This window comes from Marmota flaviventris, chromosome 10, assembly GCF_047511675.1.
Source record: "Marmota flaviventris isolate mMarFla1 chromosome 10, mMarFla1.hap1, whole genome shotgun sequence".
Taxonomy (NCBI): Eukaryota; Metazoa; Chordata; class Mammalia; order Rodentia; family Sciuridae; genus Marmota; species Marmota flaviventris.
The window spans coordinates 43,289,077-43,311,782 of record NC_092507.1 but is presented as its reverse complement, the minus strand read 5'-3'; the positions used below and the strand labels follow the sequence as shown (position 1 = coordinate 43,311,782).

The following is a 22,706-nucleotide window of genomic DNA, read 5'->3' as shown; positions in this document are numbered from 1 at the left end:
GGGGTCTGTGTGTCCCGGATAAGTCCCCCCACAGGCAACCCTAAGCTAATTCCATAAATTCAAAACCTACCAACATGACTTGTTCAAGCCACGTTGAACATGACTTTGACCCCTCAAGTGATAGAACCAGGATTTGAACCAGGCCTGTCTGACCCAGAACTGCTCGTGGTTCCCAGAGATGCAGCTCATTCCCAAGAGCCACTGGGTAGTAAGCACAGGGCTGGGAAAAAAGAGAGCCACAGCCCTGAGACCTCTCAGCCTGGGCGGAGGCCCATGGAGTGCCAGGCTGACCAGCTTTCTAGTCCTCACAGTTGGCTTGAAGGCACTGTGGTCCACGCAGCAGGACCCGTTGCCATGGTAACCATTGCCAAGGCATCTCCAGTCTGGCCATGCACTGGAAGCCTACATGGATGCGAGTAGCTGGCTTTCTGGGAGCAGGGGCAGGGAGAGAGGGAGGAGGCAGGCAGGGTCCATTTACCCACACTCTTTCCAAACCCCTCTCACTGCCAGGTGTTCTGGGAAGAACAGTCCAGAAAGAAGCCCGGAGAGAACTGAGGAAATGTGGAAGGCAAGAGGCAGAGGACTGGTGGGCAGAATAAAGGGAGTCAACCATCTGAGGTTCCTAGGCAGTCTGGACAGGCACAGAGGGAAGCCCCACACAGGGCCCTGCTCTATCCCACCCACCGCCTCGCCCGGCCCTCACAAGGCAGGCAGAAAGCCAGGACTGTCAACCCATCTTACAGATGAGGAAACTGAAGCTGGACAAAGCCCTGGGCCAGGAGTCAGACTGCTGAACTCCAGTTTTCTCCCTACTTCTCAGCGGAGTGGTCCCTATCCCTGACTGTCCTGCTTCCTGTTCTGTGAAACAGGAACCCTGCCTTCCACTAGACTCTGCTGCATAGAGACAGGATCTTTGCCTCATTCATTCATTCACCAAGCACCTTCTCTGTCCTGGACCCTGGGCCAAGCACCACGAATACAATGACAACTTGAGCCTAGAGGGGCCTAGCACACAGTAGGACCTCATTAGAGGTTTTCAGAAGGACAACCAGAGACAGACTTAAGTGCAAACTCTAGCCTGTCCCTCAGGCACTATGAGATCATGAGCAAGGCCCCTTTCTTCCTGAGTCACGCCTGCCCTCCCCAGCAAAGAAGAGAACTGTCACTCCCTAAGGTACATAGCACTGGCTCCAGGATTCTAGGGTCTAAGCCCGCCTGGGGCCTGGCACACTCAGTGGGATTCCCAATCAGGAAGCTGCAGAGCACCGTCACCCCTTCAAACAGAAACACTACGCTCCTCCAATCAGAGCTGAGCCCTCCACCCTGAAGCAAGCTGAGGACCTCATTGCTGCTGACATGAGACTCCTCTCACAGGAGGGGTGCAGAGATGGGGTGAGAGCAAAGGAGGTGGGGACAGAGCAGCCCAGGCGGCCCCAGGCACAGTCTCTCAGACCCCCACCTCCTCCCTTGGGCTCTGAGGCAGTCTGCCCACATGGGGCAGGCCAGGCCTCCCTCTCAGGTGGGCAGCCAGCCAGCCCGGGAAGCAGGGGTGTGTGCAGCCAGGCACGGTTTAGCCAATGGGACCCCAGACTGGAGCCACTCCTCTCCAGAGAGCAGAGGCCCTGGCTGGAGTCAGGACCTGGAATAGCCAGGCAGGCCAGGCCAACGCAGCAGACAGGGCCCAGCTGCTGTGAAGGGGAGGGCACTCAGAGGTCAGAGATGTGCCCTCTCCGATAGTAGCCATGCCAAGCGCTGGCCCCAGGCCATAGCCGACCTGGCCAGATTTGATGATCCTAGAGTAGGCCCTGGCTAGTCACACCGTGGGCTCTGTGTCTCTCCTCCTGATCAGTCACATCACAGACCTGTTGAGTCAGAGCAGGAGAGACCACCTTGCTCAGCTGGGGGGACTAAGGCATGGAGGGAAAGACTAGTCCAGTGTCACCCAGCTGAAAGGGCAGAGACTGGCCCTCCTGGGCCTGCTGGGCAATTCGACAACAGGCTTAACCGTGATTTCCTCTCTCCCCGGAGTGTCTAAGTCCCAATAATTTCACCTTCTTAAACACTCAGCCTCCCTGTGTCCTGACTAGTCCCACAGCCTGTCCACAGGCTCCAGCCACCCCATCTCCCTCCAGCCTCTACACAGCACCAGGGGGATCTGTCCCCAAAGAAGACCCAGAGACTCGACCAAGGCTACTTACTATGACCTGCCTTGCAGGAAGATCTGGTCAAATCCTCAGAACTCCTACAACGGACTTCACGCTTCCCTCTGACCTTAGGACCACAATGACCTTTCTCTTTTTTTTTTTTTTTTTTTTTTTTGGTACCAGGGATTGAACCCGGGCCACTGAGCCACATCCCCAGCCCTTTTTATTTATTTATTTATTTATTTACTTATTTATTGAGACAGCGTCTCTCGAAGTTGCTTAGGGCTGCCTAAGGCTGGCCTTGAATTTGCAATCCTCCTGCCTCAGCCTCCTGAGCTGCTGGGATTGCAGGAGTGCAACCCTGTGCTCAGCTTACAATGACCTTTTTAAAGAACAGTTCTCACCAGGCACTACCTGCTCAAGACTCTTTGATGGCTCCCATGGTTGTCAGGAGCAAGGCCCAGCCACTGCAGCTCTACACTAGCCCCAGTCCCACAGCTCCCAACCATGTGCCTTCCTCAGAGCACTGCTCCCACTCCTGCTCTTCTCCCCCACCACAGGAATACTGCTTCTGCCAGAGCCCCTTCATTTGCCCCTGTCCACCCTGTCCACCTTCTCCTCTGCCACTTTCATCCTCTATCCACACCCCTCATCCACAGGGAGAGCCAGGGCCTCCCAGACTCCTGCAGCCTCCTGTCTCCCTCACAGCACTGACCAAGCCCTGCCACTCCCATCACCCCCACAGGACAAGACCCAGGCCCAGCACAGAGCAGACGCCAAATGACTGCCAGTGGAAGAGAAGAAGGAAAAGACGAATGACAAGGCAGCCTTAGGGCTGAGACTCAGGACAAGAGGCGTCTGTGTGAGCTGCGGAGAGGCTGTGGGGAACAGAGGGGCAGGGAACAGCAGCAGCTCTGGTAGTGTGGACATCAGGGCACAGCACGCTGGTGGGGAAATGCCAGGCACACCTGCTGGGGTGGAAATAGGAGTGGGCAGTCAGGGACCTGGTGAGCAGACCCAGAGTGCCCAGAAACCATGGAAGACTCCTGGAGAAGGGGATGGCCCACAGTGATCAGTCAGGGCAGAGATCACAGTGCCTGCGGGACCCGTTCAGAATAGCAGGTCTAGTGCAAAGGACAGCACTTGCCCTGGCAGGAGTCAGAGGCTTGAACAGCCTCTGAAGATGCCCACCGCGACACCAGCTGGGCACAGGCATTGGGGTTGGCCCGGCTTGGGTTCAAGTCCAGTTCTACTACCTCCCCATGAAACCTCAGGCACACTGTTCAACACCTATGGGCCTCAATTCCCTTACCGGTAAATATGGGATTATAATACCTACCTCCACGTGTCACTGTGGGATGAAATGAAAGGAGAGTGAGTGTATAAAACTCCTACCCTATGGCTAGCTCTTACTGATCACTTACTGTTAACTTTAGAAAGCTGAATTTGAGTTTCCTATAGAAATAAAGACCCAAACATAGTTGACGCTGGTCTGTTTAATAGTACTTTCTACCCATAAACTCACCAGAACCCAGCCACAGCCCTGTGAGGGCCAGATTATGAGCTCCTTTAAGTGGTTCTGGGACAATTTATAAAGCCAGTGATCCCGGGGCAGGACTTAATCCCAGCCAAATACCACGAAGCCAGTGTTCCCCCACCCCCACCCCATCTCTCCCAAGGGCATGGGGTGGGGCCCTGAGGCAGTCCCTTGAGGGGGCAGGGAGAGAAGGCCTCTGGCCCACCCTTGGAGCCATGGGCAAGGCCCCATGAAAGTCCTCATTGTCCTAGCCAGGTCAGGCTGAACAGTGTGAGCCAGATTCCTAAACTGGATGCCTGTCCCCACCAGGGAGGCTCAGCCCTTTTCCAGCCTCTTTGAGAGACCAGTGCAATCAAGGGCAGCCTCCGAGCCATTTACTCACAGGCCAGAAGGAGTACTGTCCACATTCCAAAGCTCCCCCTCAGGCCTACTCCCTACCTTCTTCCCAAAAAAGGCTCTGAGGTGGACTCTACACACACACAGGGGACACACACAGGATACACATTCACTGGGCCAGAAATGCAAACAATTCCAGTTAAAGAACCAAATAAGGGAGGAAAAGATTATGGTAGGAATCCAGATCCTACCACAGAGAACCGCATTTGGACTTGAGGTTCCGAGCAGACAAGGCAACAAAGGGTAGCAGAGGGTATCAAACTCTTAGGTAAAACAGGGAGCACTCATCCATGAAGCCATCCTGAGCCTGGAAGGGAAATACCACAGGCTTCTGATTACCCAAAACATCAGATTGTGCCAGGCACAGTGGCATAGACCTGTAATCCAGATGGCTCAGGAGGCTGAGGCAGGGGAATTACAGGCTCCAAGCCTGTCTCAGCAATTTAGTGAGGCCCTAAGCAACTTAATGAGACCCTGTCTCAAAAATAAGTAAATAAAAAGGGCTGGGGATGTGGCTGAGTGGTTGTGTGCTCCTGAGTTCAATCTCCAGTACAAAAATAAATGGACAAAACATCAGATGGTATCTCCACTCCTATACTCCTGCTCTCCCTGGCTGCATTATCTCCTCCCCACTTCAGCACTCTGGCACCCACCATGTGCCTCACCTCTGTCGTGCTCTCCATTGTGACAATGCCCACTTAATCGTGGGGTATTTGATTGACACCAGAACAGAAGATCCACCAAGCAGGAACCCTCTCTCCACTCCTGGTGCCTATAGGGCCCAGGAGCACAGAGTGTGGCTTGTTGTGGTCCAACTATATGCATTTATTCAGTGGGTTCACTAGTGTCACCTCACATAGGCAGGGAGCACACACATCATGAGGCCCCATTCCTATCCTGTCCCCTCAACCCATTCTAGAACAGAGAGCCAGAACATCACCTGCCTTCCTCCACCCCCAAGGGTAAAAATATCCTTGTCTGAAATCTGATGCCTACCCTCAGCCAGGTCAAGGTCATCAGAACTGCCAGGGTCCACTGAGAAACTGGCCAGGAGCCAGAGCAAATGGAGAAGGTGTTTCCTGAATGCCACTCCATGCACATCTCATCTGACCCAGGAGCAAATATTTGAGGCCCTACCACTGACAAAGTATTCAGGGACCCTCGCTCAGTGAAGTCCCAGATCCCACCTAAGCTGCCCAGCTCTGGCTTGAGCACAGGTCTCTGGCCTCTGTCTACCCTGCAGACCTTTCCTTGGCATCATGAGTGAGAAGGGCTTGGAGACTGATTACACCTGGATGGTTGCATGGATGGGGAAACTGAGGCCCAAGGCTCTGTCCAAGGTCTTAAGCAAATGGGCTGAGAGTCAGGCAGTCCTTGGGCATGTCATTGAGTTGTTTCCTCTTTGGGAAAAACGGGACAAGCAGCCCACCTCCATTCAAGGGTAGGACAAGGATCAAAGCAGATTCCTACAGGCACAGCGGGACACAGCCATAATCCCAGGGACTCCAGAGGCCGAGATAGGATGGTTGCAAATCAGCGACTTAGCAAGGCCCTCAGCAACTTAGTGAGACCCTGTCTCCAAATGTAAAATGAAAAGGGCTGGGGATGCAGCTCAGTGATAAAGTAGTAGGGACTACTACTACTAAAAGCAGATCCCCAAAACTCAAGTCAGTAGCTAACGGTGAGGTGCTGTACACATGTGCGGGAGCATCACTCAAGGAGACTGCAGAGCACGGGGCAGTCGGCTAGATGGGGCTCACGTTTCTCAACCATCAAAGAGACAGCAGCCTTTGTTTCTCACTTGGGGAAATGGAAACATGGAGAAGGGATGCAGCATGGAACAGGGGGTCCTGGAGTTCTGGAATCCCAACCCTACCCTCAGCAGCAGGGGGGCCCCAGGCAACGGCTTCCCCTCTGTCCACTCAGCTATTCATTCATTCATTCAACAACCAATGGGCAACCCCCCCCCCCCGCCGGGGTCAGTTTCCTCACCTGTAAAATGAGAATCTTAAATACTCAGAGTGGTCCTGAGGCACAAAGGTGAGAACACAGGCAAAGGCAGAGGCTGTCCTCCATGTCTTCATGCTCTTATCCAAAGGCTAGGTCAGGCCTACCCTGGTGAGCAAACCTGAATTGGGGGCCACCTTCACAGGGTCCAGATGGGAAGCTAGGCATGGAACCAGAGGCATCCTGGGAGATACTGGTAACCCAGGGGCAGGGGCTGCAGGAGTGTGTGCGGCCTGAGCCTGCGTGGGGGCTGGCGGCCGAGACCTGCAGGACGGGGCATAGTCTGTGGGGGCTGGGGTTCTGCTTAACCTCAGCTAGCCTGACCTAGCCTTTGGATAAGAGCATGAAGACATGGAGGACAGCCTCTGCCTTTGCCTGTGTTCTCACCTTTGTGCCTCAGGACCACTCTGAATATTTAGGATTCTCACTGTACTGGTCTCTTCTCTGTACTGTTGGGCACTATGCCTGCAAGGTGCCCAGAACTAACGGCCTGTGGGACGTGAGCAAGTGTTTTAACCTGTCTGGGCTTTTTTCACAAGCTTCTTTTGTTCATAAAATTGAAGAGGGTATGCACGCAGAGTAAGATGGAGAACAACGGCTCTCCCTTGAGGATTTACTGAGTACTGAGGATTTCACATGCAGTTTTAATCTTCGCACTTTTATCTTTTAATCTTCACACAACCCTGCTGTTATTAGTCCCATTTTACAGATGGGGGAACAAAGGCCCAGGGAGGGTGGGTGCCTTGGATATGCACACACAAAATCATTCAGCCAGCAAAGGGCAGAGGTGGGACTTGGACCCAAGTCTGTTTAACTCCAAGGCTGAGGCTGCTTGGCCACTCTGTTGTAACTGCCTGGCAGGCAGAGTAGTCACCGCTGCCTCCCAGGCACTTGTGACAGCCTTGGAGACAAGACTCCCTAGAAGCTCCCCATCTACTCTCATGTCCCCTGCAGAAAGACCTGTAGTGTCAGTACCCTACAGTCCAGAGTCAAGGCACTTTCTGGAACACTGTCTGAGCCACCACCATTGAGGAGACTGTGCGCTCTTTGTGAGCTGAAGGTTGTACCTTGAAAACCCTCTGCTCTGAGGAGAAGACACCACATGCCAGATGGGCCTCTCTCCAGAACAGCAATGCCACCTGCCATACCCCATCCACTGACTGTCCAGTATGAGCTCGCTTGCTCCCTTGGACCACGGGCTCACTCTCTCCGACACAAACCCTTCTAATGAGAAGCACATCTGCCCGTCCAGGTCTCCCAGCACCCACCTCACCTCCACCCCTGCTACCTCCCTGTGGCTTTCTCCCTTTGGACCCTCTGCCACCTCCCACTCCCTACTCCAGCATGCCCCAGAAAGAGGCCAGGAGGGTGCTGACCCCAAACGCGACTGATCTCTGCCGTGTGCACCTCAGGGGACTCACCAGGACAGCACCCAACCTAGCACCCACATTCACAGGCAGTCACCTCATGAGCCCTGGCAGCTAGGTGGCCATTCAGAGGCTGTGAAGGACAGACCTGGCCTCACCTCATCAGAGCCTTACATGTCTTCCCTGCCAGACAGCCAAGGCTGCTGCCTGCCACCGCCTCTAGGTCACCATGGCAACAGGCAACCAGGCAATAGGCTCAGGCCCTGCCATCCTGAAAGCTGCCTCATTTACCCTGGAACTGGGCACTGCAGCTCCTGGCATCACAACTCCCCTCCAGGAGAGAGAGGGAGGGAAGGAGAGAGAGAGAGAGAGAGAGCACAAGCAGGAAGGGAGAAGAAAAGAGAGCAGCTATAGACAGAGGGGAAAAACAGTTGTAGAGAGAGAATGGAACAAAGGGAGAGGAGGGAAAGGAAGAATAGAAAAGGGATGAGGTCAGGGAGAGAGAAAAAACAAAAGAGGCTGACAGGGAGCCCGGCCAGCAGAATGGACATGCGCACACACACGCTCACACGTACACACACACAGCAGAGGGAGAAGCCAGGGAGACATGAAGGGCCCCTCCCGCCTCCCCCCACACACCACACACCACACATTCCTCTGGCTTGAGCTGCTCTCAGCCTGGGGATTCTGGCAGCCGCTGGGACTTCCTGCCCCAGGAAGCGGGCAGCCTGGTGGGCCCCTCTTGCTGAGGGCTGTGTCTTGCCTTCCCCAGCAAGTGGGGCTCCTCTCCCAGCCCCTCAGGCCATACCTCCCCACTGGGCACCCCGCAGGCCCTCAAGGTGCTGGCCTCAGAACTCTCCTACCACTCAGCCTCCTCCTTCCCACCTTACCCACCTTACCCCCTTCCCCAGCACCACACAACAACTCATTCCTCTCTAAAATGTTCAGGAAGCAGGGCAGAGCAGGGTGGGCAGGGGGTGTGACTCATCACTGAAGACATTCCCTTATTAAGCAGTGCAGGTGGAGCAGGCCTCAGAAGGAGACTTAGCAGAGGGACACCAACCCCGTGGGGCTGCTTCAAAGGCCTCACGTTGGTAAACCTGAGGGTTGAGAGGCGGAGGCTGCGGAGCAGACAGGGCGCCACGGTTCTTTCCAGGCGCAGGCTGCACATGGCCCTCTTCCCTCAGCCTCCCACTCTTGGCCTGCAACACAGCTTTAACCTGTCCTAGCCCCACGACATCCCACTGTTTTCCACACTCTCAGAGGAATAAGAGCCCACCAGAAAGGCTTACTGAAAAAAAAAAAAAAAAAAAAAGTGGAGGGAGAGAAGAAAGAAAAGCACAGAAAGGCACCGGGTGAGCAGAGGTGGAGGCCTGGCTCAGCAGGCTCAGACTGTGCTGGCTCCTGCCCTGCCTGGCTGGCTGATAACCCTAAGCCATTTACCTAAACCACTCAGTTTCCACATCTCTAAAATGGGAACAGGACTGTCATAAAGAGGACTCAATGAGATTACATGTGGAAAGAATAGGAGCTGACCCACAGGAAGGGCTCCCAACACTGCAGATCTTTATGTTGTTAAAAAGCTGGGCATGGGCCTGGCACAGCGGCACCTGTCTGTAATCCCAGCCGCTCAGGAGGCTGAGGCAGGAGGATTGCAAGTTCAAAACCTCAGCAAAAGCAAGATGATAAGCAAGTCAGTGGACCCTGTCTCTAAACAGAATACAAGATAGGGCTGGGGATGTGGTCACTGGTCAAGTGCCCCTGAGTTCAATTCTGGGTTTCCCCACACACATACACATAAAAAAGCCAGGTATGGTTGAAAGACACAGGAAACTGTCTAGAGAGGAAAGGCCTGAGCAGGGCCCTGGATAAGGGACATCTGATGAGACTGGTAAAGTGACCTTTGCAGAGCATGGGTCAGCTGGGGCCTCCTAGCCCCATCCTGTGACAACGATATTCACTTTTCCTCCCAGTACTGCCTGTTGAACACAAAATCTTTCTTCCACCAAGGCTTCATTTCAATGAAGAATCAGGTTTGAACAAGATGGAGTCCATGGCCCTTCATGAGGCCTCCCACAGATGTCCACACAGTCCAACACTCGGTTGCTTGACCCTTCCTACTTCCCAGGCCCCTAGAAGGCTCAAGACCCTCAGGGGGGAAATAAATGCTTAGAATCAAATGTGACAATCACTAGAATCCAGCTTGGGGTAACAAAGAATAAGATATGCCAGGCACAGAGAGGGGCCCATTGGGGCAAGAATAGACATATCTGCAAATCTTGCATTTGCATAGACCCCAAACATTTTAAATGCTCAGTAAAAACATATTAAATTGAGGGGCTGGGGATGTGGCTCAAGCGGTAGCATGCTTGCCTGGCATGCGTGCCGCCCGGGTTCGATCCTCAGCACCACATACAAAACAAAGATGTTGTGTCCGCCGATAACTAAAAAATAAATATAAAAAAAAAAAAACATATTAAATTGAAACTGAAAGGCATCTCCAAAGGAGTACCCTATTTGCCTGCTCCATTCAATACCAGGTCAGATGGCTTGAATGAATCACCCAGTCATGGAAGGCCACCTGAAAGTCTGTAACATACAAGACCAAGCAGAAGAAGCCAAGTGGGGTGCGGGGGAATGGGGGCAGGAAAGATGGTGGAATGAGATGGACATCATTACCCTAGGTACCTGTATGACTGCACATAGGGTGTGATGCTACATCATGTCCAATCAGAGAAATGAAAAGTTGTGCTGCAATTATGTACAATGAATCAAAATGCATTCTACTGTCTTATATACCTAATTAAAATAAATAAATTAATTTTTTTTTAAAAAAAGAAGCCAAATACAGTGGCTCATGCCTGTAATCGCAGAGCCTTGGGAGGCCTAGGCAGAGGATCAAAAGTTCAAAATCAGCCTGGGCAATTTAGCAAGACCCTCCCTCAAAATAAAAAAAAAAAAAATTAAGGGGATATAGCTCAGTGGTAGAGCACCCCCAAGTCCCAACCCCAGTACTGAAAGGGAAAAAAAGACCAAACAGACCCAGGAGATGAAAATGGAAAAGGCTCACTTTGCTGGTCTCCCTTGAAGTGTTTCCGGCCACTATCCCTTTTCTTAAGGGATAGTTTGCGTGCAAGGGTGGCTCTAGCTTAATAGCTGTTTATGTGAAAACAGCCTCATGATTTAGTCTGTCCACAAACTCAACAGTGACAATCCTGCTGTAACCCAAACCCTGGCCCTGTGGCTGCTGAAGACTTACCGCTGCGGTGGGGGTAGGTGGTGAGGGGTCCCATTTAGGGAAAGAGTGACTCAGTGCGGGGAGGAGACAGCTGGGGTTTTGCAGCAGCATGAGGCCCAGCACTGTGAGGGGGGAACAGAGGGGCCAGGACCAGGAAGGACAGCCAGGCTGCAGGAGGAACTGTGGGGTGAGGGGGAGCCAGGCTGCATGGGGGACTCTGGCTGCAGAGCGGGCGGCCCGCTGGGTCAGAGAGCAGAAGACCTAATAAGGTATAAAATCAAGATGACACAAGGATAAACAAGGTTAGAAAGAGGCTCTAGCAGGTGTTTCTCTCTGTTAAACTCCTATTCCTTACTTGCAGGAGCTGGGAACACAGGATGGCACACAACAGCCTCATGGACAGATAGTAAGCAAAAAGAAACAAGGTCATCTTAGAAAATGGACCGTGCCAGAAGAGAGAAAAACAGGGATGTCATCAAGAGAGAAGGTGGTGGGTGGGAAAAGGTGACCTGGGGTGGGAAATGGAGAGCTCCTGCCTAAGGTAAATGGCAAGGAGCAATTGCACAAGGCCCTGGGGCTGCAGGGTGGCAGGCGGAAAACAGAGGGGTTTGGCTGTCCGTGGGGAAGAAGGTGGAAGGGGAGAAGTCAGGAGGGCAGACGGGGCCAGGTTGCCCAACGCCACGTAGGTCCCCACAGGGGCTGGATTTCCCTCCAGCACCACTTGCTGGTGGCTCCCAGGCAGGAGGGTGAGAGAAAGGGAAGGCTCAGGCTTGGAATGAGTGACTGGGAAATTTATTTATCTATTTGGTACCAGGGATTGAACCCAGGGGTGCTTAACCACTAAGACACATTCCTACGTTCCTAGACTTTTTTTTTTTTTTTTTTTTTTTTTGAGACAGGGTTCTCACTTGGTTGCTTAGGGCTTTGCCGAATTGCTGAGGCTGTATTTGAATTTTCAATATTCCTGTCTCAGTCTCCAGAGCCACTGGGATTATAGGTATGTGACACCACACCTGGCAAGAATTAGACATTCAGAGAGGTGTCAAGGAGTTCCAGGGCAGGCACGGTGGCACATGTCTGTAATCCCAGCAACCCAGGAGGCTGAGGCAGGAGAATTATAAATTCAAATTCAGCCTTGTCAATTCAGTGAGAACTTGTCTCAAAACAAAAAATAAAACAGAACTGGGCGCACATCTGTTAATCCCAGAAGTTTGGGAGGCTGAGGCAGGAGAATCATAAGTTCAGAACCAGCCTCAGCAATTTAGTGAGGCCTAAAGTAACTCAGCAAGGCCCTGACTCTAAATTAAACATAAAAAAGGGACGGGGATGTGGCTTAGTGGCTAAGCGCCCTGGGTTCAATACCTGGTACCAAAAAAAAAGGCATGTGAGTATCTGCAACTTTGTGGTCAAAATGCAGCTGATTTTTTGCTACTCCTACTGAGAGGTAGAATCGAATCCCCACCCCTGGATCTGAGTCACCTTTGGTGACATTTCAACCAGTACCTCTAAGACCAGATCATGCGAAGCCTTGCTGCTTCCACCCAGGCCTTTGGGACCTCCTACTCTGTAGCCCTCTGCCAGGTAGGAAATCTGACTCCCCTGAGACTGTCACACTACAGAGGTCATCTGTGGGTATTCTGAATGACAGTCCCAGCTAAGCCCAACCTTGAAGCCATCCCTACTGAGGTGCCAACAAAGTCAGTTAGCTCATCTGCCAGCTAAAATCCACCAAGTTACCTCCACCAGTGCCCCACAGGGCAGAAGAATCACCCAGTAGAACCCTGATCGAGCTCCTGGGCATCAAGATGTCATAAAGAGTTGTTTTAAGCCACTAAGTCTGAGGTGGTTTGTTTTGCAGTCTTAGGACCAGTATAAACAAGACCCAAGGAGAGAAGGTAGCCAGAGACACCCACACTTGACACAGGCCAGTAGGAAGGAGGAGCCTAGAGGGAGCCAGGTAGGAGCAGGCCCTGGGGAGGGTGGCTCTCCAGGAGCCACAAGCAGAGCTGAAGCACATGGGGAGAGAAGTTCTCCCCAATTTAACCACAGGAAGGGAGTGGGGAGGGAAAGGGAGGATTCCGTCAGAATGACTTAGGGAGAGGATGAGAGGTAACCAAGTGGAAATGGGATCACAGAAAACTCAGCAATTTTTAAGGGGAAATGGAGCAAAGAAACATGGTAGTAGTTGGAAGGGGACATGGGGACAGGAAGGTCCTAGATGTTAGATGTTAGAGCTCCTTCCATGCTAAGGAATAGAGCCTATAGGAGGGGTCCCACGGAGCCAGAGTGCTGCCCACAGGTCAGGAGCTGCCCAAGAAGTGACCTAGCAGAACCTCAAAGACTGCTTTTAAGAGCCACAGTTTGGTGGCACATGCCTGTAATTGCAGCGGCTCAGGAAGCTGAGGCTAGAGGATCACAAGTTCAAAGCCATCCTCAGCAATGGTGAGGCACTAAGCAACTTAATGAGACCCTATCTCTAAATAAGATACAAAATAGGGCTGGGGATGTGGCTCAGTGCCCCTGAGTTTAATCCCTGGCACACCGCCCCCCCCCCCACAAAAAAAAAGATCGCTTTTAGAAATCCAAGGCTACCACTTGTCATGCAGCCACTGTGTGCCAGGTCCAGTCCTTGGGGATCCTTAAATTCTCAACTCCACTGTAATCCCAGCAACCCAGGAGGCTGAGGCAGGAGGATTGCAAATTCAAAGTCAGCCTTGGCAACTTAGTGAGACCTTGTCTCAAAACAAAGAATAGAAGCAGAAATCCTCACTTCGCAGATGAGGAAAACAAAAAATTCATCAATAAAAGATCCCTCCAAGGACTCTTGACCAGTAAAAGGCAAAGGAGAGGTTGAACTGAGGTTCTCTGACTCCAGAACCCAGCAAGGGCTCTCTGCAGAAGGAACACCCCCAGAAGGAGGTCAGGTCACCAGTCCATGGCACTCCTTTCCTCTGGATTTTTACAGGTGCTAGGGATCAGTCCCAAGGCCTCCTGCAAAGCCTGGCTAATGCTCCACCACCAAGCCACATCTCCAGGCCCCTACCCCCAGCACTTCAGACTCTCCTCTCTTGCCCGCCCCCTCCCTTGCCCTCCAGGCAATAGGGGAACACCACTGACTGGGGAGGTGGTCTCTGAAGAGTGGATCTTACCTGGGCTGTGGAGGGATCTCTGAGGTAAAGACCCTGGCTGTCACCACCCCACCACCACTCCCTGTCCACAGGGCCAGCCTGGCCAGCTCAGAAGTCCCTCCCACTCACCTGTTTGCCTAGCTAAGAACCAGTTTCCCCAAGAGACACACCTTTCTTAGACTTGCTGCCTAGAAGCTCTGCTTTTATCTTCAAAATCAAGGGGAGGGTAGGACCGGAGCAGCTCAGAGTCCCAGGAGGCCCTCAGGGTGGGGTGGGAAGCAGTGCTGGGCTCTTCCCCTTCTGACTCTCTTCGTGGATAGACCATCCCTCCACCCCACCCCTACCCTAAAGTCATTTAATCCTTGGCCCCTTCCTCTCTCCGGGCCCACCATTTCCATGAACCCCATTGCTTGCAAAGCCTGTAGGCAAGCAGACCGATCTAACATTAATTTCTTGGTCAAGCTCACGGTGTGAACCTGCTCAAGTGACAGGGTCCATCATCACCCTGTAGCCCTGCCATGCGGAGATGAAGCTGAAGCTGAGAAACAGCTCATCAAGATCACACCAGGGTCTTCTGGCTCCAGACCTCCCCTCTGTCCCTGTCACAGCTCACTGGGGCTGGATCCCCGGAGAAAATAGAGGTACTAGGTCTCTCCACAACCTTCTCAAGGGATCAAAAGAAAACATGGACCTACCTGGTGCAGAGGCCTGGAGGCTCCTGGAAACCAGAGGTGCTTTAAGAGAGGCCAAAGGGCCTTTAACAACCTCTGACTGGGGACCAGGACCACACCTGGGCCAGGCCACACCCCGGGGCGGATCACAGCCTGTTCTAGGATCACAAATAGGACATAGCTTAGGAGTGGAGAGACCTTAGAATTGGCACTGCTGCCCCTCAGCGAGCCCCCAGAGCCCGGATTCAGCCCGAGCCCAGCCCAGCTGCTGACTCACTGGCTCTGAACAGCCTGATTTGATAAAGCACAGACAGCACATTCTAGATGGCAAAGTGCACACGAGGAGCCAGGAAAAGCCCCAGAGCAGGGGCTGGTGCACGTGTCTCTCTGAAGTCTGGCATCTGGCTGTGACATTCTACAGTGGCTCTGCATGATTACATTTACTCCTCACCTAGGCCTTCGAGGGACAAGGAGCCGTGCCTCTGGCACACGAGAGGGAGCCAAATGAAGCCTGGTTATCAGAGAAGCTGAGGCTCTGTGCCACTGAGTGGTAGAGCTGAGATTCTGTTTTCTCCCTGCTGGAGCTGGTTCTGCCCACTGGGCAGACTCTCCAAAAAGGCTTACCAGTTTGTGTCTACTGACATTAATGAGTTAATGTGTAATTGGCTGAGGGCAAATTATTACCACTGAGGAAGACCCAGGCAGGAGATGTATATGTATATCTCCTGCCCACCCCATACACACACATATTACATAGTCAAGGGGGGCAGAAAGAGTGTCCTCAGGGGTCCCTGCTAAATTCCTTCATTTCCTTGTGGAACTGGCTTCTTTCCCACCTCTCACATACAGGTGCCTCTCCTAGACTGCACTTCCTAACCCAGAAAAGCTCTCAGGGAAGCCAATCCATCACCTCCTCCACGGAGCCTGTCCTGACCCCTCCCTGAGCTGCTAAAGGCCACCTCAAGGTTTTCATCTGCCACAGCTTGGCCACATTGTGCTACCATCATCACGTGATCCTCTCTCTATCACGTGGGGCACCTGAGGACAGGTCCAGTCTGACTCATTCCTGCATCCCCAAAGTGCCAAACTCTGGGCCTATTGCTGTCCTGATGCCACCTCTGACCTGCAATGAGGCTGCTCCTGGGAATGACAAGGGCACAGGCTTGTAGCCAGGGAGCTGGCCAAGGACCCAGCTAGCAGTACCACTTGTGCCTGGAACCACAGGACAGAGCAGGTACAAGGCAAATATGTCAGTTTCTTGGCTCAGCCAGGTCGGACCAGGACAAGGTAAAGAGCCTTGGTACCCAGGATCCCCGCCCAGCTGGAGCCTAGGATCAGGCAAGACTTCGAATTGTCTAACTAGCTCAAAGTGACTTAATGCCAGAGCCTTGATCTGAGAAGCCAGTTGAGCCAGGCATGGTGGTGCATACCTATAATTCCAGTGACTCAGGAAGCTGGAAGGATCAAAAATACGAGGTCAGCCTCTGCAACTTAGTGAGACCCTGTTTCAAAATAAAAATAAAAAGGGCTGGGATGTAGCTTAGTAGTAAAGCACCCCTGAGTTCAATCCCCAATACCAAAAGAGGGGGAAAGAAAGCCAGTTGAATGCCAGCAGCCTTGCAGAGCTGTTAGGACATTTAAATATGCCTAACACTTAGTAGGTCCTCAACAGAAAAGTTAACTCTTACCATCTCAGTAGACCAACCAGCCCTGCCACTGGGCCATTGAGGAAACTCAAGTCCAGATGAGATGGGGGAAAAAAAGGAACGAGTACTAACCAAGGCCAATCCCATGCCAAGTTCTACAGTCCTCCAATGGCTAATTCTATCAACAACCTGGCAAGTTTGCTTCACAGATCAAAAAACTGGAGCCTACAAAGGCAAAGTAAGTAGGCAGGTCTCTCTGGACCCTTTCGCTGTCTGGCAGAGCAGTGAATAGCTCTCCAAAAGTTCCAAGATGCCAGCACAGTCCCACTACCAGCCCAGGCACAGGCCGGGGTGGTGGTACAACCTTCCCTAGACCCTGATATATGCATGGGAGGATCAGCTCAGACAGCCTGGGACTCCAAGCCCACATTTTCAGTGTGCAAGTGTGGGCAGAGGAGGCTGGATGGGGTAGGTCCAAGGGTGATGGAAACCACCCACTGGGTGCACAGAGGTTCCAGATGCTTTCCTGCCAAAGAAGACCTGGAGAAGGGTCCCAAGGTAGCAGGTGGGTCCTGAGTCTCTCTGGCCAGCTTCAGGAACCCAGGCACCTCATCTCACTTCTTTGTACCTCATCTGTGCAGGGGGCTGATCCTATCCCTGCCTCCCTGCTATGAGGAGTTGGAGTCATTGGGAAGGCAGTTGGGACCATCAGAGTGCTAGCCACACAGAGAAGTGGAGTCAGGAAGATTGTTTCCCTGGGTCCCCGAGTCCAGCTTGCAGGGGCTGTGCATCTTGTACTAAGCCTGGGGACCAGAGAGTCTCAAGGAGCTCACAGCACACCAAACCCCCTCACCTACAAGGCCCAGATGCACAGCTGCAGCATCTCAGAGCCTCATCTCTGCCTCTTCCAGCTGTTCTGCCCCTGGTTCTCCCCACTTCAAGCCACCTGGGCTCCATTCAGCTGTCAGACACACCAAGCTCCCACACTCAGAGCCTACAAATGAACACTGCTCCCTCTGCCCGGAATGCTCCTCCCCAGGTCTTCCCACAGCTGCCTTTGCTCAGCCACTAGATCTCTGCTCAACTGTCACCTGCTCAAAGAGCTCTCCCCTGACCTCCCTCTCTTTCCTCTCAGATCTCAGTGCTCCAGACAGCCTGGTAAGCCCTGCAATGCCACCTACTAGCTGTGTGATATGGGGGATATTACTTAATCTCTCTGTCTCAGTTTCACCTTTAATATGAACACAATAACATTATCCACTTCACAGAGTTGTTACAAGGAATAAATAAGTTATTGCATGCTTGATGCATAGCTCGCACAGGGCAATGACTCTTTAGTCACAGTACTTAATACAGATTTTCGTTGGTATTGATTTGACTACCATTTTACCATCTGTCCCCTATTAGCTGTCAGCACCCGTCGCAAGTTAATCCTCGGAGTTAAGTACCTGTGGAGGGAACAAGCGAAGTGGGTAGCACATCCTGAGCAGACTTCATTTACTCTGGGGCCAGGTAGGATGGGGATTCAAATGGGAAGCGATGGCTGGACTTTGAAGGATAGGAAGAGTCCTCCAGACAGATTAAGAACACTAAGGGCATCTGCCCATGACCAGACTGGATTTCACACACCGCTCCTGAAGAGATTGATAATGATTGTTCAAGTCTCACCTCTTCCTCTGGGATCACCTCAGCCCACTTCCGTGGTCATGACTTCATTTAGTCATTTCTGAACCCTTGCTATGTGACAGGCACATCATTCTATGTCTACAGGTCTCTACTTCTCCACCACTCCTCCTCCTTCTCCTCCAGGGAGACCAGCCCCTGCCTTTCTCTGTCAAGACCACCCTCAAGGTGATACACAGATCTGTCACAAATGTTCAGGTTTCCAGATGTCAGGGTTAGGGGACCTCTATGATCACCCAACATGCTGAGACCCAGACAGAGGAACACCTGGCCCAGGTCACACAGTGAATATGGAGTGAACCTAAGATTCTAATCCAAATGCCATGTCCTAAACCTCCCCACCAGACCCCTAACAAGGGCCAGACCCCTAACAAGGCTGGGTAGGATGAGTTGGGATAGAAGTTCCTCCAGCTGCCCTCAGGTTCATAGTGAGGTAGCACAATCATGCTAGAGGTATAGCCAGCATATAGGTCTATGAACACAAGCACAGATGCCCCCAGCTGTTTTGGGGAGAACTGGGTCAAATATCTCTGTCACCATTTCTGGAGTAAAAAGGTTGTACAGGGAACTGACCTGGCCCAGGCCAGACCTGAGACTGGATATAGGTTCCCAGGCCTCTCAAGAGTCTGGCCAGCCTTTTACTAGGGTGCCTGTGGTCCCTTGACCGCCAGGAGTGCAAGACTCAGTTCTCAGTACAGACTGACATCTTGGATGGGGAAAGAAGAGACATTTATGAGACAGGACAGGAAGAACTTTCCAGCATCCCCAGATCCACACACAGCACCCTGCCTGCCACCAGGCTTGGTGGCACTCACAGCTTCAGTCACTCACTCAGTCACTTATATACACCAAGTGTTTGCTTGGTACCCAGTCATGAGTAGGAGCCAGAATTACCAGACTTCAACACTCACTCTGTCTGCAGTGCCTTAGGGTACTGGAAATTGTCCCCAAACCATGCAAAGTGGGACTTGTGAAACAACCCCTTACTTCTGTTCCCAGTTTAATCTGGCTTCTTCGTACCTAGTGAAAATAGTTTGGTGGGGTTTTTGGGTTTGCTTGCTTTTCATTAAAAACAGCTTTGATACCAAACCAGAAAACATCCCTCCCAAATCTCCCGAATTCAAGAAGAGCTAAGGGAAGAGGCAAGGGAAATCCAAGAATCTCTGTCAATCAGGCACAAGTTCAAAGGTAGCAATCAAGGTCACAGTGCTTTTAGCTGATGTGAGGTCCCTTGTGTTCTCATGAGCCAAATTTCCACATCTACACCCTGCTCCATTCCAAGAATCAATGGAGGTAGTACGGGGAACCAAATGGCGGATGGGCTCAGGACATGTGGGTTGAATGTCATTTCTAGACCTTCAACTGGCTGTCTCAGGTTTCTCCTTTTTTTTTTTTTTTTTTTTTTTGTACCAGGCATTGGACTCAGAGGCACTTAACCACTGAGATACATCCTCAATCCTTTATATTTTATTTTTTATTTTAAGACAGGGTCTTGCTAAGTGGCTCAGAGCCTCAATAGATTGCTAAGGCTGGCTTTGAACTGGGATTACAAGAGTGCACCACCATGCCCAACTCTGTCTCAGGTTTCTTTCTTTCTTTCTTTCTTTTTTAGTATTTATTTTTTAGTTTTAGGTGGACACAATATCTTTATTTTATTTTTATGTGGTGCTGAGAATTGAACCCAGTGCCTCACGCATGCTAGGTGAGCACACTACCACTTGAGCCACATCCCCAGCCCTGTCTCAGGTTTCTTAAAAGCTCAAACTATGGAGCCAGGACCACTGAATTCAAATTCCAGCTCTGCCACTTCCTACCAGTGTGATCTGGGACAAATCACTTCACCTCTCAGAGCCTCAGATTCTTTATCTGCAATTTGGGGGTGGTGAGTGTACCTCCCTCAGAGAACTGATTGAAGTAACATGTGCCTGACTTTGGCTTGGTGCCTGGCGTGGGCAGCACTTATGGGGATCTGCTACTATAAAATGACACTACTCTTACCCACCCGCTTGTCCCCAGTTACAGATGAGGATTAATGGGAAAATAGTCCTGAAGGGTTAAATATGACAGGGACCAAGAAAAGACACAGGCAGCCCACCCACCTGGAAGACCCTCTCTCTGCCCCCTGGGCCCTGCTGTCCAGATCCTACCTGCCCTGGCTGAGAAGTCGCCTGTTCTCATTCATTCACTAATCATTCCCTGGACTCTGGCCAGGCCCAGCTCTGTGCTGGGTTCACCAGGAGCAGCTGCATGGAGCTCACTGGCTTGTGCGAGAGGTGGACGCGCGAGTCAAGCACACATTCCAGTATGAGAAGGAGCTCACATAGCGGTGCACAGTGATGTGAGAAATCTGGGAGGGCTTTCCAGAGGAGGCAGCATCTGAGCTAAATCTGATGGCTCAGGAGGAACTTGCCACAGAGGCAGCTTAGGGGAGGCACAGGAAGGCTGGGGTGACTGGGAGAAGGCACAGCATGGACACCAGCCTGAAAGAGAGACCACGGAGACACTAAGACCATGGAAAGCAGGACAGTGGGCTGCTGCTGAGAATGCAGAGGGGCAGGATGGGGGGATTCGAGGGAGGCATGGACAAGCCAGGTCACCAAGATCCCCAGCGTCAGGTAATCAGTGTGAAGGGGGTTGGCTGTGGGAAGACAGGTGCACTGGGAGGGGCAGGAGACCAAGTTGAAAGGTGGCTGTGCAGGTGGAGGTGGGGGACAAATAAGATATTTCTTTATTCGCTCCGGTCCCTTTTTAAAAGTTTTTTTGCTGAAAATGTCCCCAATAGACAGCCACTGTACACCCAGCAAAGCTCTGCCAGTCTGTCCTGAGCTCTTCTCCATGCACCAGGTCAAAGATCCCTGCCAGACACTGAGAGGCACTTGAGTCTGCCTGGGGCCTCAACATGAAATTTCAGCTCCAAAGTCCCTGTTAGGAGGTTCTAGGGGAAAGTGCTCTTCAAGGTCACCTCAAGGAACACTTTTCCACATGGCCTTTCCCTCACATGGTCCTGCGACTGCTCTCCCGTCCTTACCCGGTCACGCTCCGTCATTAGAGGTTGTACACACCTTCATCCTGTAACTTCCATCGCTCAAAGGGCTTTGAGCGGGGAGCTGGAACACCACAGAGCCAGCTCAGATGGCCAGCAGAAACACACACACAACTGCGCCTGCAGAAATGCACAACCCCACAAGAATTCCAGAACTCTCTTCGAGTGATTCCAGTCAAACAGCCAGCCCTTGGGGATCTAGTGGTCCCTAGGGCTTGTTTGGAAATTGCTGCTTATAATTAAACAGCCCCGGGCTTCTGCAATTTCTTTCCAAAGAGAGCTAGAAAATGGTCCGTGGAAAGTGAAAAAAAAGAAGCAGCAGAACTTCTGACTTCCAAAGCAAACGTTAATCTTTCTGGGTCCCCAGCCTCCCGCGCCCCAGCCCACTGGTCATACCCTTCTCAGGTGATTGCCGACATTCTGGATCATTGCGGCCTCTAGCAGTGTGGACCAGGCGGTGGGGATCAGCGCGCTCCCAGAGACAGCCTCAGGTCACCTGAGCCACAGCCGGCTCCGGCTGGGGCTCCAAATGCAGCCAGCGGCCTCGGGCTCCTCCTCCCGAGCTCCCGCCCTCCGCAGCCAGAGCTTCTAGCCGCCTCCCGGCCTCTCCGCAGCCGCTCCTGCCCCCCCTCCTCCTGGAACCCCTGCCCAGAAGGGTTCTCAGGGGCGGCCAACTGGGCACCGCCGCTTCGGGAGCCAGTCCCCACCTACTGGACACCCAGCCGGAAGCTCACTCGGCTTCCAACCCCAGCCAAACTCCAATCACCCCCATTTCCAGCCCCCATGCCGGCTCCGTCATCCTCCCCACGGGGACCCTAGGCTCCAGGATGGTCCCCAGGGGCCGGAGATTCAGCTCCAGGTCCAGATTTCCATCCGTCCACAAGGGGTCAGGCTGCAGCATAGCGGGAGGCCAGGGCGCTGCCAGCCACCTTGCAGAGACAGCGGACCCACCTGCTAGGACTCTTCACCCTGGAGAGAGCCGCTTGCCTGCTCCACCCATCCAGGCTGTCAAGCCCAGCAGCTGCTGGCCAGAGGCAGGGCGCACCACTCACTTCTTTAACATGGGCAGTGAGATTCTTCTAAAAGTGGCACCTGCCAAATTCCACCTGATGGCCATGCAGGATTCAGCCCCCTGTAGTCACCACCAGGATTTTCCCCTTCTCCCCCTGACTCCTGCAAGAAGCTTGACCAGGAGACCTTGACACTCAAGTTGAAGTTGGGACAGTAAAGAGCCTGGAAGGTAGAAAATAAAAGGGTGGGGGAAGGGATCCAGGCAAGAGAGCTGCGGAAGACAAGTGGATGGGGGAGATAACAATCACCCCATAACAACCAGGCCCCTGTTGTGAGCCAGGCACCCAACAGGAAGGTGCCCCAGGTGGTACAGCCAATAACTACAAAGCACCTGCAAACCGATCAGGCCAGCTCCCAGCCCTCTGCCCTCTCCTCTGGCCCTCATGCTTCTAGTTCATTCACTATAAGCTCAATACTGTCTCTTCTGGGCATGTTTATGAGACCTGGATTCAGGGTCTGGTTCTTTCACTAATGTGCTGTGTGACTCCAGGCAAGTCCCCTCCTCTCTAGGCCTCCCTGCTCTGGGAATCAAGGACTATAATGTCCTTCCCTGTGAGCTCAGGCCTTGCCCTCAAAGAGCTTGTATCTGTCAGCATTTCTGTGTCTACAAATGAGAAATTAAAATCAGCAAGACCTTAAAAACAGCAAGATGGCCCACAGATAGCACCGGCACTGAAAACTGGGAAAATCCAGGTTGCTTCCTGGCAGTGCCAGAGCTGGCCTGAAGTTTGAATGGCTCTGGATAGACTGAGAAGAGGAGTGAGGTGGACGGGCT

At 52.5% G+C, this 22,706-nt stretch overlaps 1 protein-coding gene across 4 annotated transcripts in view; it reads right to left on the bottom strand.

The window, feature by feature from the left end:
• Positions 1 to 21,451, bottom strand: part of Acot11 (acyl-CoA thioesterase 11) — a 45,496-nt gene extending 24,045 nt beyond the window's left edge. Inside the window, exon 1 of one of the 4 annotated variants that reach the window (XM_071617871.1) lies at positions 21,257 to 21,451. In XM_071617871.1, the coding sequence (XP_071473972.1) occupies positions 21,257 to 21,289 (33 nt within the window). In that variant the 5' untranslated portion in view covers positions 21,290 to 21,451. Of the gene's footprint in view, positions 1 to 15,918; positions 15,942 to 20,845; positions 20,987 to 21,256 lie in introns of those variants that run through there. The other 3 variants (XM_071617872.1, XM_071617873.1, XM_071617874.1) reach the window with 3 other exon arrangements.
• Positions 21,452 to 22,706: the final 1,255 nt, after the last annotated feature.